Source organism: Strongylocentrotus purpuratus, unplaced genomic scaffold (assembly GCF_000002235.5).
Source record: "Strongylocentrotus purpuratus isolate Spur 01 unplaced genomic scaffold, Spur_5.0 spur5_contig_842, whole genome shotgun sequence".
NCBI lineage: Eukaryota > Metazoa > Echinodermata > Echinoidea > Camarodonta > Strongylocentrotidae > Strongylocentrotus > Strongylocentrotus purpuratus.
Genome location: NW_022145549.1, coordinates 149056 through 164683, shown reverse-complemented (window position 1 = coordinate 164683; position 15628 = coordinate 149056). Strand labels below are relative to the sequence as shown.

Below are 15628 nucleotides of genomic sequence, written 5' to 3'. Positions count from 1 at the left end.
GTAATGTTGAAGCCCTAAAAAAAATTGCGCATCAAAATGATCAAGAAGTGCCTCAAAAAAATAAAAAATCTTTGAGTGACCAGTTTTACCATACTCGTTTTCCCGAAAGACTGAGGTTATGAAAACTGTTAGGAAAATGTAAAATTTGATTTTGATTTCCAAAAAATAAATGCACTTGCAAGGTTGTGTATTCAGACAGTTGATTAAACAGCATTTCAAAGAAGTTTAAAAGCAATATTTCATTAATCTTTTAAGACTTATGCTGGACATAAGTGTCTGTGATATGGTGTTATATTGAAGCCCTAACAAAATTGCACTCCAAAATGATCAAGAAGTGCCTCAAAAAAGTAAAAACCTTAGAGTGACTGGTTTTACCATACTCATTTTCCCCAATAGACCACAGTGTTATGAAAACTGGCAAACACAAATTTTAATTTAGATTTTCGATCATACATATCTTGATAATCAGACAGGCAATCCGCATGTAAAAGTCATGGGATTCCTGACTGACCTAAAGGTTTGTAGTTATGATTGCAGCATGAGCTAAATCCATGATTTTGTTTCAGAATCTGAGGCAATGTTACCAAGTCTTTTTAAAGGGATCCGGTAACTTTGTCCTAGATCCTTCAAAAAAAATTCCTTGATTTAGCTCGTGCTGCAATGAAATGATAATTATAAACCTTTAGGTCAGTCAGGAACCCTATGACTTTTACAAGCCGATCGCCTGTCTAATTATCAAGATATGTATGATCGAAAATCTAAATTAAAATTTGTGTTTGCCAGTTTTCATAACACTGTGGTCTATTGGGGAAAATGAGTATGGTAAAACCAGTCACTCTAAGGTTTTTACTTTTTTGAGGCACTTCTTGATCATTTTGGAGTGCAATTTTGTTAGGGCTTCAATATAACACCATATCACAGACACTTATGTCCAGCATAAGTCTTAAAAGATTAATGAAATATTGCTTTTAAACTTCTTTGAAATGCTGTTTAATCAACTGTCTGAATACACAACCTTGCAAGTGCATTTATTTTTTGTCAAGACATTAGTCTACATGTTTTCCTTATACATGTACAATGGGTATATGATATACTCAAGCCCTATACTACAATGGGTATATGATATGCTCAAGCCCTATACTACAATGGGTATATGATATGCTCAAGTCCTTTACTACAATGGGTATATATGCTCAAGCACAATACTACAATGGGTATATATGCTGGAGCCCTACACTACAATGGGTTATATGATATGCTCAAGCCCTATACTACAATGGGTATATGATATGCTCAAGCCCTGTACTTAATATACAATGGGTATAATATGCTCAAGCCCTATACTACAATGGGTATATGATATGCTCAAGCCTTATACTACAATGGGTATATGATATGCTCAAGCCCTATACTTAATACAATGGGTATATGATATGCTCAAGCCCTATACTTAATACAATGGGTATATGATATGCTCAAGCCCTATACTTATACAATGGGTATATGATATGCTCAAGCCCTATACTTGTTGGCCTCTGGGCTAATTAATTGGGTTGTGAAATTGGAGCACAATAAACATGAGATGCACGCTTGTAAGAGCATTTACACAACAGTCACTATCATCAAATGTTTCATTCAATGATTACAATATATTAGATTTCAATAGAATGAAGCCATGAACATTGAAAGAGTTTGACCACAGCTGCAGTATTTTTATTTGGATTTATTTCCACAAAACATGAAATAAAAGTGTACAAAATGATAAATGTACAATCCAATGAAATGGAGGGATACCAAAAGTATAAACTATTATCTAGGTTAAACACAATACGAAATAATAATAAGTATGGATTTATACATGTAAAGTGCTTAATACCTTATACGGTCTGTAAGTGCTTTACATATATTATTATCCCATTCATCGAAGCACACGATGTGCACACTTTCCAATCGCATGAAAACAAAAAAAATAGAAGAAGAGGAAATTGCAGACATCTTCATGAGGTGCACCTTTCACATGCACAGGCCATAATGACTTGCTGAACATTGTTTTTATCTCATAAAGACTTGAAACTCTCAAAGTATACTTAACAGGCATTCAAGATAATACAAGGAGACACATGTAGGCTGCTACACATTATACAGTCGTGTAAATATGAATCTTTTTGGCGGGTACGAGGCATGACATCATCATAAATTTATCCAGGAGTGTTTCACAAAGATCCTAAGTTGAGCATCTATGAAAATATTTTTGTAAAAGTTATTTTAAAAGGCATAAAATGTTGATTCAAATTATCTACATTTTTTTATTATCAAGGAGATTTCATGTTCATGATGTGGAATTTATAAAAAGTCTAAAATACTTCAATTTTTGCTTTTGACTATATTTTATTTAAGGCTACAAATGGCTCTCCATACTATTAAGTCCATAGTATTGAGTCCAGCTTAGAGTTAAGTTTGACTTGGGATCTTTGTGAAACGCCAGTTCTTGCGCTGGAAGGTTATAAATAAACTAAACACGTAGATATGCAACGCTATGAATACACACAATGTCAATGTTGACTGCTATCCAATGATTATATTACCGTGAGACAATCAGGAGTGACATCATACTGGCCAACTTGGTAAAAGTTGCTAGTTCTAGACAATTTGGTGCTGAACAATGGTGTGGTGATCACACCATGCAGTGCAAACACTGAATTTGCCCTGCTCTAGCCCGTTGCTTGAACGATTTCGGGATGAACCTCATGCACAGGCTCTGTTGTTATAATCATCAAGCAATATGACGACTATTATCTTTGGGCAACCTCCAAAAAAATGTCATTACCGTACTGCAAAACAGCTATCTTTTAGGATTTGTAGAAAGCTAGTGTTGCAAGAAATTTCTTATATTAAAGTACTGTATTTGTTTATAGTTAACCTTGCACTACATAAACTCCTTAATGGCACAATGTTGTATAATAAAGTGCACCATGCAATGACCTAAACAAACAAAAAACTTGTGTACAGCTGGAATGTACAAACTCAAACTCAATTATCTTACCGGTACCTAGCATTCTAGGGGTTAACAAACCTGAGGCAAATCAAGAACATAAAGCCAAGCACATGGAACCCGAGTTGGATTTGGTTCCTTGCAGGTGAATCGAGTATAACAATGTCAAACCCCTATTAACACACAGAGCAAAATATTTTTGGGGTGGTTGGTACAGCACTAGATATAGAGGAATGTCTAAAGGGCCATTGATGTTGCTGTCTAAAGGGCGTTGATGGAGCTGTCTAAGGGCCATTGATGGAGCTGTCTAAAGGACCTTAGCTGGAGCTGTCTAAAGGGCAGTAGATGGAACTGTCTAAAGGACGTTGATGGAACTGTCTAAAGGGCGTAGATGGAGCTGTCTAAAGGACCGTAGATGGAACTGTCTAAAGGGCCGTAGATGGAGCTGTCTAAAGGGCCGTAGATGGAGCTACGTAAAGGGCCGTAGATGGAGCTGTCTAAATGGCATAGATGGAGCTGTGTAAATGGCGTAGATGGAGCTCTGTAAAGGGCCGTAGATGGAGCTGTCTAAATGGCGTAGATGGAGCTGTCTAAAGGGCGTTGATGGAACTGTCTAAAGGACGTTGGTGGAACTGTCTAAAGGACGTTGGTGGAACTGTCTAAAGGGCCATAGATGGAGCTGTCTAAAGGGCGTTGATGGAACTGTCTAAAGGGCCGTAGATGGAGCTGTCTAAATGGCGTAGATGGAGCTGTGTAAAGGGCCGTAGATGGAGCTGTCTAAATGGCGTAGATGGAGCTCTGTAAAGGGCCGTAGATGGAGCTGTCTAAATGGCGTAGATGGAGCTGTCTAAAGGGCGTTGATGGAACTGTCTAAAGGACGTTGGTGGAACTGTCTAAAGGACGTTGGTGGAATTGTCTAAAGCGCCATAGATGGAGCTGTCTAAAGGGTGTTGATGGAACTGTCTAAAGGGCCGTAGATGGAGCTGTCTAAAGGGCTGTAGATGGAGCTGTCTAAAGGGCTGTAGATGGAGCTGTCTAAAGGACCATAGCTGGAGCTGTCTAAAGGACCATAGCTGGAACTGTCTAAACGGCCATTGATGTTGCTATGTTGATATCATGAGATATGACTTGGCGATCCCAACCACAGGTTAGAAGCTTGTTACTCTGAGAATCCCAGGATAGTCCATGAACAAAGTCATTGTGGGCATAGCTACGGTATCTGCAAAGGCAAACAAAATCAATGTGTGAAAATACAGTATGATGGGGAGGGTTGTGTGTCTAGATGCTTTATGAACAGAATAAAGCCATCACTTTTACCTTCAGATATAACAAAAATGTATTCATCAAATAGCATTAATCGTCATAAATATTTATCCTTTATAACATCGTCTAACATAATCTTCAATATTAATGAAATACTGCATGTAAACTTCTTCAAATTACCATTTTTTGGCCAACCGTTTGGATACACAATCTGTCCAGACACACAACATCTGGACAGCCATTAATGGTATGGCCACCAAGTCTGGTGTCGGTGAACTATGGCCTTCTGCTCATGGAAACTGATGACCCTCTCCCTTTAACGGTATGTATATTGTTTTATATTCTTTCTTCAACTGTCAAGAGTACAGTTTCTTCATCAGCCCAATGAAATTAATTTTGAAAAGGGGGATCAAACTTACATTTGTTTGAGCTCTGGTTGTAGTTCAGTAACTGCTGCTGTACAATCATCAGATACAGATGCAAGTAAGAGAGGACTGGGAAGAAAAGTATTGATAAATAAAATAAGGTTAATTACTTGATAATTACTTGATACAATTCAACTTTAAATTTATGTATAATATTTTACCAACACCTGTTAATTTATTCAAATGGAAAATCAAAGAAAACAATTTGTGTTATTACTGTAAAAAACCTGGTACTATTATACATGTATTTTTTGAATGCGAACATATTTACCCATTTTGGAACGTTATTGAAATATTATTATGTAACTCCTTCTGTAAAAATGTTAAGTTCTCACCCTTTTGTGTTGCATATGGTTTTCATGACGCATATTGATTTAATACTTGGAAATCAATTTAATAAAAATGTAGTAACGAGAATAATAAGCAAATATTTTTGGTTATGTTGAAATACAAAATAGAAGTAGAGGAAAATACAACTAAGACAACAGATTTGAATATAACTAAGTGGAAGAAGACAATTACTGATTTACAATCTGCTATCAAGTAAAAAGAGATATATAATTTGCTTTGATCTCATTTAAACATGTGATTAAGTGCTTTGTTATGAATATTTATGTACTATCTGTGATTTTATCTAAATAAAGATTTATTTCAACAACAACAACAAAAATTTTAAAAAATAAGGTTCACGATGAATACAAGATACAAGATGCGCCAGGGGGAAAAAAGTTGAAAGCAGCCTAAACCATCCTCCAGATCATACCATTGAAATGAAATCATTTAAAGAATTTTCAAACTTTAAAGCTAAAGACCAGTTATGGTCATGCAATTGCATAGTGAAAGAAACGTGAAATTGATCAGAAAAGGTTGATCATCTAGCATAGATGTACTGCAAGGTTCTGGAATCATAAAAATTATAAGAAATTTGGCCAAGTCTTCATAATATAAGAACCACTGTACACAGAAAGATGTATATGGGACTACACACACGTGCGCGACACGTGCATTTGTATCTCTCAACAGTATATAGATATACTAATTTACCAAATATATCAATCAGTAGGCGGTTTCCCGTCAAAAATGTTATCGTCATGTAATATTCAAAACATATTCTTTCACATGATTGGTATAAAAGCTTCCATTTCATTTTTTGAAATTGGGGCGCTTCCAATACTGGTCTTTACCTTTAAGTACATGTAATTATTTTATTCACCTGTAAAGAATAATTGTATTTCAATAGTCAGAATGCACACTTCATATTTTATGTGTTGCTAGGTAGGGGCAAGTCACGTTTGTCCTACCTAACAAAAATACTGTATGCCATTCGCATTCTGACTGTTGAGATTAAAGGGGTGATTTGTATGAGGCACTTCACAAAGTATGCATTAAATTTGGTTACATTATGAAAAAAGCCTATTGCAGAGAAGTTGATGGGAATGAACTAGAAGAAATAATAAATAAGAGTCAAACACCAAATTCATACCAATTCACCTAATCACCACTCATGCTAAAACTGAATAGCACGCATAGGCACAATGCAACAGACTAAAAAATGAGATAGAAATTAGCTTACGATTTGGTGGAGAAGGCTAGCCTGTGTACTGCCCTCGTGTGAGCTGATGTAACAATAGCTGCGTTTTGATGACTACGAGCGTCTAGTAGAGTGATGCTACCACTCTCGTCACCTGCACAGCACAAAATACAAAGGCAAGGAATTTCAAAGCATTAAATATGTAACATTTGATACATCATTTAAAGATAAAGACCAGTTATGGTCATGCGATTGCATTGTGTGAAAGAAACGTTGTGGAATCGATCAGAAAAGGTTGATCATCTAGCATATAAGTATAGGTGTGTACTGCAAGGTTCTGGAATCATCAAAATGATAAGAAATTTGGCCCAGACTTCGTAAAGTTACAAGCACTGTACACAGAAAGATGTATATGGGACTACGCACACGTGCGCAACACATGCGTTTATCTCTCACAGTCCAAGAGATAAACTAATTTACCAACTATATCAATTAGTAAGCGGTTTCCCTGCAAAATTTGTATCATCATGTATAATAGTCAAAACATATTCTTTCACATGATTGATCATTGGTAATAAAGAGCTTCCATTTCATTTTTTGAAATTGGGGTGTCTCCAATACTGGTCTTTACCTTTAAAAAGCAAAACTCAAATGTACCAATCACCATAATTATCAGCAAGTATTTCTGCGTTGCTTTATGATAAACGTTATTTTATGTGCAAAACATTTCAGGGGATAGATTTGTTTGTTTTTGTTGCAACATTTTTTGTTTTGTTCATGTTGTGGTGATTGTTTTTTAATGTTACACTGAAATGTGAAACAACATGATTGTAAGTGTGAAACAATATGATTATTCCTTTATTTTTCTGCAAAAAAATGTAATATTTAATTTAATATTTTGTAAATCATTGTTTCCTGACCAATAAAACTCATCAGGTTTTTAAAAAAAATTAAAATTATTGGTTTTAAGCTGGGGATCGATTCTAATCCATATTCTCTTCATAAGACAGGCCCTAAACACAATAATACCCCTGTACATCTCAGCTGATACTTAGATGGATAGTTAAGTTAAAGGTAATACAAAGTTCTGGTATGGGATCATGAGTTTGGTCCAAATAAATATATATTGGAAGCATATGCGATCCTATAATATTCAGTGATCGTTGTCGCAGTTGAAATCGAGTCTAAAGTTATGAAATTGTTAATAATAATCTCTTTATGTTGTATAGCTCCCTCTCAGGGTCAAGATATTAATTAAGCTATAAAACAATGTTTCTTGACTAAAATCGACCGACTAGCTATTCCCGTTTGGAAATTATATATCACAACTACATATTCTAATATTTTCATGGTCGCAGCTACCATTGTACGGCTGTAGGCACTATTTGAAATTTATCCAAATTTACCGGGAGCACCGGTAAATTTTTATATTCAATTTTTCTCGAAAGCAAAAGTGTTTTAGGGGCTAAATTTCCTAGTGCTTGTTACACATCCACAGGGGCATCCAAATCTATCGAAATGGTAAAGAATCACTATCCACCCAATTTTCAAAATTTCCCAAAACTTTGTATTACCTTTAAGTTTTGTTGCAGATGGCGCTACACAAAATATTTCATTGTGAGAAAATGAAAAACTGAGTGTCAAATTTGAAAGAACATACAATTTAAATGACAAAATTATCTTTGTTAGGTCTACTCGGTCAAGGATGACATCGTTAAAAACAACATAGCTGGATCATTCATCAAACTATGAGGAAGAAATTGACTTTAAAGGGATGAGAGAAAATGGTGCTTAGGTAGTGACTTCAATGCTAGAGGTACAATTAAAGATAATCTGAAAGTTTGAGTGAAAACAGACCATTGCTAATGATAAAAATTGGGAAATACTCATCTGATCGATTCCTTAATTCTTCCAACTACATGTATATTACTCCAATTTAATCACATTTTAGGTGAATGTAAATCGTCACAAAGCAATGAATTGGCTCTACATGTACCGTTCCAGACATTAAAAAAGACAGACGTGTGTTTTTTTTCAATGGAAAAATGGTTGGGAAAATCCAAAACGGTTGGGAGAATTTACTGTTAGAGGGTGTTGCACAGTGACGCCTTCAAAGAAAATTATTGATATCTTTGTGGTTTGAGAATTTTTCAGGATTTTTTGCACATTAGAGGGTTAGTACAGTAGAAGGAAAATAGTACCGGTAAGTATAACATTTCATACAAAAATTACGCAGATTTTTCATCAACATTCAACAATGTATATATGTATATATGTTCTTACTTATTGTTTATTGCTGTTATAAATTCATGTTCAAGATTTTGTTATTAATATTATTATCATATATATATTTGTTAAACTATAATGTACCTCATTAAGTTAAACAGGGCCTCATGGAAGACCACCATTATTGGTGATAATGAGTCACCCTGTCTAAATATCAGAAATAAATAAATAAATAAATAAGATGTTACCAAGTCACTTTAAAGCTTACCGACTGCTATAACATAGGATTCTCCTGGTTTCCAAACTACACTTGTAGGCAGGCCTGAAGGACAGGATAGACGCTGTGCTGGTTTAGCTTTCCGCATATCCCATAACATTACTGAACCATCCTGTAACAAATACATATTATTAAACCAATATAATAATAATAATAATAATAATAATCTTTTAAAGTCCACTCAAAATTTATTAGGTTAAACCGAAAATGGGAATTACTTTTGCCCAATTGATCGTGAGCCCAGCAGCCACTGAGCAGCGCCAGATCGACGTCGATCCCTTACTGTTGAACGCCAAACAAGGTAGCAGCAACTCCCGTCTTTTAACGTCTTTTGGTATGACGCGGCCGGGATTCGAACCCATGACCTCCCGGTTGTGAGGCAGACGCTCTACTGACTGAGCCATCACACCGGTTGAGTGTCATCTTTGAGAGAGGGTTTATAAAACTTTGGAAAATTCAAACAATTGTTGCCAATTTTAGGAGTAGAAGGTGATTCATTTAGAACTCCTGGGGGGTGTTTCACAAAGATCCTAAGTTGAACTTATCTCTAAGTTGGACTTAAAATTTATGGGAAGCCATTAGCATCCTTGAAAATATTTTGTAATTTTTTTTTTAGAAGGCATAAAGTGTTGATTCAAAGCATTCATATTTTCTATTATCATGGGAGATTTCATGTTCTTGATGTGGAATTGATGAAAAGTCTGAAATCCTCCAATTTTTGCTTTTGAATATATTTCATTTTAAGGCTCCAATGGCTGTCCATACTTTTTAAGTCCAACTTAGAGATAAGTTCAACTTAGGATCTTTGTGAAACACCCCCCTGAACTGCTAGAGGTCAAAACAAAATTGTTCAATAGGTCATTTTTGTCATGTAACCAAATTTAATGAATTTTCATTCATTCATTCGTTCAGTTTATATTTTTTCTTTCTTATGTAATTGTACACGATTCCTTTTTCAAGATGTAATGTGTGTTCCCTAATAATATGAAGCGCCTTGAGCATTTAATTAGAATGGATAATAGCGCTTAATCAAATCTCATGTATTATTATCTTTGCATATTGTTCTTTGTTTCAAGGCCATGAATAATAGTCACAATATGAATTGCATAATGCATACAGTAAATATAGTAGTTGTTGCTAGGTAGGAAAAACACTAGGGTTTGCCATACAACACGTTACACATGCAATTTGTATCTGAATGATTAAAATACAAATGTACTGGGGCCCGTTTCATAAAACTTTTGATCAATAACAAATGCTAAATTTCTATGACAAATTTGCTCTCAGCCAATCAGATGCCATGATTTCAGTAGCTTATAACAGTAGCTTGTAACTTGTTATTGATAGCAAGTTTTATGAAACAGGGTCCAGTTCTCTTGACCTGGTGAGCATGACACGTGTGACACTATGAACATGACAGACAAAATATACAGTTCCTCATTCTACCCTCAACAATTGTTGTGGTAGACAAAGGAACATCCCTTCACTGCTATTATGTAAAAATGTGGAGAACAGGTGTCACATGCATATTCACCTGTTTTTACATAATAGCAGTGAAGTGATGTTCCTTTGTATACCACAGCATTTGTTGAGGGTAGAATGAGGAACTGTATATTTTGTCCTCTTTCTTTGTCCATCATATTCAAAGTGTGATTACCTGGGAGCATGAAACAAAGACTTCTAGTTCGTTGGGACTACACGCCAGCTGTTCTACCTTCGCTGTGTGAACATTGAGAGTACCAATAGAGCGCTGTGTAGCTAGATCCCATAGCTTGATCCTGTATTAAAGATAAAGACCAGTTATGGTCATGCGATTGCATTGTGAAAGAAACGTTGTGGAATCGATCAGAAAAGGTTGATCATCTAGCGTATAAGTATTGGTGTGTACTGCAAGGTTCTTGGATCATCAAAATGATAAAAAATTTGGCCAAGTCTTGGTAATGTTACAAGCATTGTACACAGAAAGATGTATATGGGACTACACGAACACGTGGCGTACAAATCTGTCCCAATTTTTATGATGTTACATGACATATTTAGAATATGAAGTCATATGAAGAGCCATGCTTTTCGGGAAGCATGTTTTAACTGATGTTCTTCCACACTTGCTTATGCTTACAAATTATTTTTCACCTCTTCCCAGAACTCAACCTTCTCTTTAAGAAGAAGGTTTCCCTCAAGATCTTCATTTCATCTCCCTATATAAGATGTTATAGATAGTAGTACCAAGTTTGAAGGTCATGGCTCAAAGAGTCCATGAAATGAGGCTATTAAAATACATATTTGAGATACATGTGAGTTGGTCTAGCGGCATGTTCATTTGGTCAGCTCTCTGTCTTCGCCTAAAAACTGATTTTAGATCTTGAGGTGTGTTTGAGTAGATTAGCAGAATAGAGAGCAGGGGGGTGTTTCACAAAACTTGTCATCAGTGACAAATGACAGTTTGTGTTATAAGCTACTGAAATCCTTGCTTCTGATTGATTATCAGCAGATTTGTCACTGATCTTTCTTATTTGTCATTGAAAAAGGCTTTGTGAAACGGGTCCCTGTTGTGTAATCATGCATACTCACAGTCTGTCGGATGAACCGCTGATGACCCTAGTCTTGTTAGAGTTCACACTGACAGAGTTCACTGCACTGTCGTGCTCGTACAGATAGAACAAATTGCGGAAAGCGTTGCTCTCCAGCTGCCAAATCTCAATTGCACCTTAAGAAAAAGAAATTAATATTATCATAATAAAAGTTAAATGAATCAGTATTCCCTTTCCAAATTGGCAACAATCATCTTTTCACTATCACATTTTATAAATACAGTTTTATACAAATAATACACAGGTGTGAGTGTGTAATGGTCCAGTGAAACAAATACACGGGGGCTCAGGGCGAATTTGCCCCCGAAATGCCCAAAAGAGCCCCTTTAAATGTGCATGGAGTTCAATGCAAAACAAATTTTAGAGTGTTATTTTTATGCAGGCAAGCTTGAAAAGTAGCCCCTGAAAAATAAATATTAATTTTTTCCCCGTTATGGTCGATGCAGCGCATGAGGGTATTCACTATGGTGCAATAACATTCACGAGGCATAGCCGAGTGTATTTTGTGCCATTGTGAATACCTGATTAGCGCTGCATCGCCATAACGTCACAAACGAAAACCTGTGTATTATTGTTTTATAAAATGGGTCGACAATCTTACTAGCAAGGCGATAACACTGTAAACCTGCAACCTTCATAAGTAATAACATGTGCACACAGATGATTGTAGCAGCAGTGGCCTCGAAACAAGACTGTGCAGTGCATGGTGCGACTTCTCATAAACATGTATTGAATTTCATTTACACGCAGCGTGCATTACCATACCATACACCACACATACACCATACACCATGCATGCATGTACCTGTATCAGATCCAATAGCTAGTCTGTTTTCATCTATCCATTCCACGTCTGTGATCCCTGCTTCTGTACGCACGCCTGCACTGCATCTATTTACATCTGGAGCACTCGTAGAATCTTCATAGTACCATAGAGAACCCGTCCAAAGTCTCCCAGTTAGTCCAGATGCAGCTAAGATCACCGAACCATCTACAAAGAAAACAAATCCTTCCAGTTAATTATAACTATCCCTGTACATGAGAGGAAACAAATGTTCGTGCCTTACAAGTTCAATCGAGGGTTCAGTGACACAAAGACGTAACTCCATATTTTGCCAAAATGAGTATTTGATATCAAAATGTTCAGAAAAGTGTGGGCTTTCCAGGAAACAGAAAGACTTAACTCTACCTAACACCCCCATTGAAGTCAATGGCTAGTGAAAGATAGACTTAACTCCTTAAGGCCCAAGTGCTCAGTGACTTTAAACCACTTTTTCTCAAAATGGCCACAATGGAGTTACGTCTTTGATGCCACTGACCGCTCCATATATTCTAGGCTTGAACTGAAGCATGAAATGCCATCTACATGTATACACATGCACAGAAAAATGTTTAAAATAAACTAGAATAAAAATTTATTGGTTTGTATACCCTACCAGTAGTCAAAATAAAATAAAATAATACTATTTTCAAATCTGAATATATTTTTCATCTTATCTCTTGTTCCAATTCCTTATCCCAAAAATATGCTGTTTGTCCATTTTCCAGAAACATAACATGCCATCCATACACGTACACAGAAATGTTTAAAATAGACTAGAATCAAAAAGTATTGGTTGGTACGGTATACCCTACCAGTAGTCAAAATAAAATACAATTCCGGTACTACTTTCAACTCTGAATATATTTTTCATCTTATCTCTTGTTCCAATTCCTTATCCAAAAAATATGCCGTTTGTCCATTTTCCAGAAACATAACATGCCATCCATACACGTACACAGAAATGTTTAAAATAGACTAGAATCAAAAAGTATTGGTTGGTACAGTATACCCTACCAGTAGTCAAAATAAAATACAATACTACTTTCAACTCTGAATATATTTTTCATCTTATCTCTTGTTCCAAATCCATTATCCTTACCCTAGAGATATGTTGTTTGTCTATTTTCCATTTTTTTTTTCTCAAGAAATAGAACAAATACATTTATACCGGGTGGTCTTAAAGCCCCACTGTCCTACTTGTAGCTACTTGCTCCCTCTATATAGAACACGTCCCCAATCGGTGCCTGTTGGTCCCCCATGATCCTCTTTTTCTTATGTTAGTTGAGAGCTGAGTTGATGAGATAGCCACCTGTTAGTGAACTGGCTGGGGGGTCTAATCCCATCTGGCCCAGTAATATTGACGGTCTTTAATTTTTTCTTATAGGAAATATCATAAAAATAAAGAGAAAAAAGCACAAAATATTTTTTTTTTAATGTGAAATACGAGCAGGATAACCTGTTAAACTCAGTGATTCTGCTCATAAAAGCATTGATCCTGCTCAATTCCTTAACTTGTTTGTTAAAGTATATTGTGGTAAACAAGCCATGTCTGATTAAGCTGATTAATTTAGATTTTTGATAACTAAAGTCTTATAGTACCAGATAAATGGGGAAAGGGGAAACCGAGAGAAGACTTAGATCAGTCTGGTTTTCATATTACATGGTTTGCCCGAGCGCCAGTCTCGGCTGGCTACCACAAGCAAGCTGCGCTATAGATGTGATACAATGCAGGCAGGTTGCACGTTCGAATGTACGTACGCGTAATGCACATGCAGACAGGCCTACCATATACTACACTGTATAACGTTTCATCAACGTTATATTATATCCACTCGCTATTTGAAAGTTATAAAATAGATCTATAGTCTAGAGATCTGTCAAAACTGCATTGTTGCTGTCAGAGGTACTTCTTTCCTCTTCTCCTCAAAACTCAAATAAAGTATGTTTTCGTCCATATCAATATTTCCAGGGGATTTTGAGTGTTTGAAACTAAATGTCACCTTGAAAAAAGTGACTTTATGAATCTTGTGAACCAGAAGAAATAGAAATTATAGATGTCTGGTAATTGAGAAATTAAGGTTTTGTGGTAATTTTATGTACAAGTAATTCAAGTACATTTAATTGCAGAGGTGTCGTAGTCGAGTGGATACGTCACCGGACTGTCGATCACATGAGTCCTGCTGCGGCACTAATGTCCTTTGGCAAGATATTACGATATCTACGTTTGCAACACTCAACCCAGGTGATGTAAATGGGTACCTGGCAGGAATTAATTCCTTGAAATTAGTACCACTTGAAATGCTGGAGCGCTGTAATGGCAGCTAGGCTAAAGCCGGGGTAATAATAAATGCAGATATAGAATTTCTAGATAGATGGCGCTATAGAAATGCCCATTAATATTATTATTATTGTCAACTGTTTTATTGACCAAGACAAAAGCATTAGAGAGCATATCTCAAACATAACGCATGCATGTACAGTACATAACGAGGGGAAAAAATGCACACTCAAATTGTATGTACATGTATGCAAAATATTTTTAAAAACACATACAAATTAAAATAAAATGGAATTGATTGATTTGCTTCAGTTTTAGTATTCAGGTTAATTATGAAAACTATGCACAAAAGCTACAGAAACTACATTTGTTTCCTTTATTCGAGAAACAACAGAATGAATGCAACTGCGTCTCTAATATGCCTCCGTCTACATTCAGTTCATTCGTTCATTTGATTTAATAGCAGATACAGTCAAACCTGTCTATAGCGACCGCCCAAGGGAAACGGAAAAAGTGGTCTTGTAGACAGATTCCTTTAGTACATGTTTCAACGAGAAAACATTTGTAAGTTAAACAACAAATGTGGTCTTTGTAGACAGGTGGTCACTAAAGCAGGTTTGACTTTTTTTATCAAGCCAGACCAGACCAGGATTGTGGATTACGAGCTACAGAACTCAGTGCAAAAAATACACGGGTGCTCCGGGCAAATTAGCCCCCAAAATGCTAAAAAGAGCCCCCAAAAGTCATAAAAGAGTTCAATGCAAAACAAATTAAAGAGCGTTATTTCCATGCAAGCAAGCTTAAACAGTAGCCCCCAAAATGTTTAGAGTATTTTTTTCCCTGACAGAACTAATACAATATTGATTTCTAAAATGGTTATTCTCGCTATCTCCACTACGGTATTTGGTCATAGAGGGCAGCACTCACTATGGGTATATGTGGCAAAGGCACTTCCGGGTCCCATACAAATATAATGGGTAGAAAACGGGAAAGTCTGATAGAAGTTAGAGTTTCAGAACCAATAAAATATAAGCGACAGATTATGATGGTGCCTACTTAGATCATATGAAATCATCAGGGAAGATCCTGAAACCTGAACAATATTGAGGTAAAATCAGGAATTTGTTGACACTGCTGTACATTCTCTATGGAAGATAGAAGAAACTTTGTCTCATCACCCTCCCCGGTATTGTATCTGCGCATGTGCTGACCTCAGTGCCAT

General features: G+C 36.1%; 1 protein-coding gene across 1 annotated transcript; it reads right to left on the bottom strand.

The window, feature by feature from the left end:
- Positions 1-2342: 2342 nt before the first annotated feature.
- Positions 2343-15552, bottom strand: LOC115925471 (methylosome protein 50-like). Its single transcript, XM_030989384.1, has 8 exons — positions 15463-15552; positions 12111-12296; positions 11286-11421; positions 10372-10492; positions 8706-8826; positions 6254-6365; positions 4675-4749; positions 2343-4211 (listed from the first exon to the last, which is right to left on the bottom strand). Exons 1-8 carry the CDS (start codon positions 15479-15481, stop codon positions 4076-4078), a joined length of 906 nt encoding a protein of 301 aa, XP_030845244.1. The 5' UTR covers positions 15482-15552; the 3' UTR covers positions 2343-4075.
- Between the last annotated feature and the right edge of the window lie 76 nt (positions 15553-15628).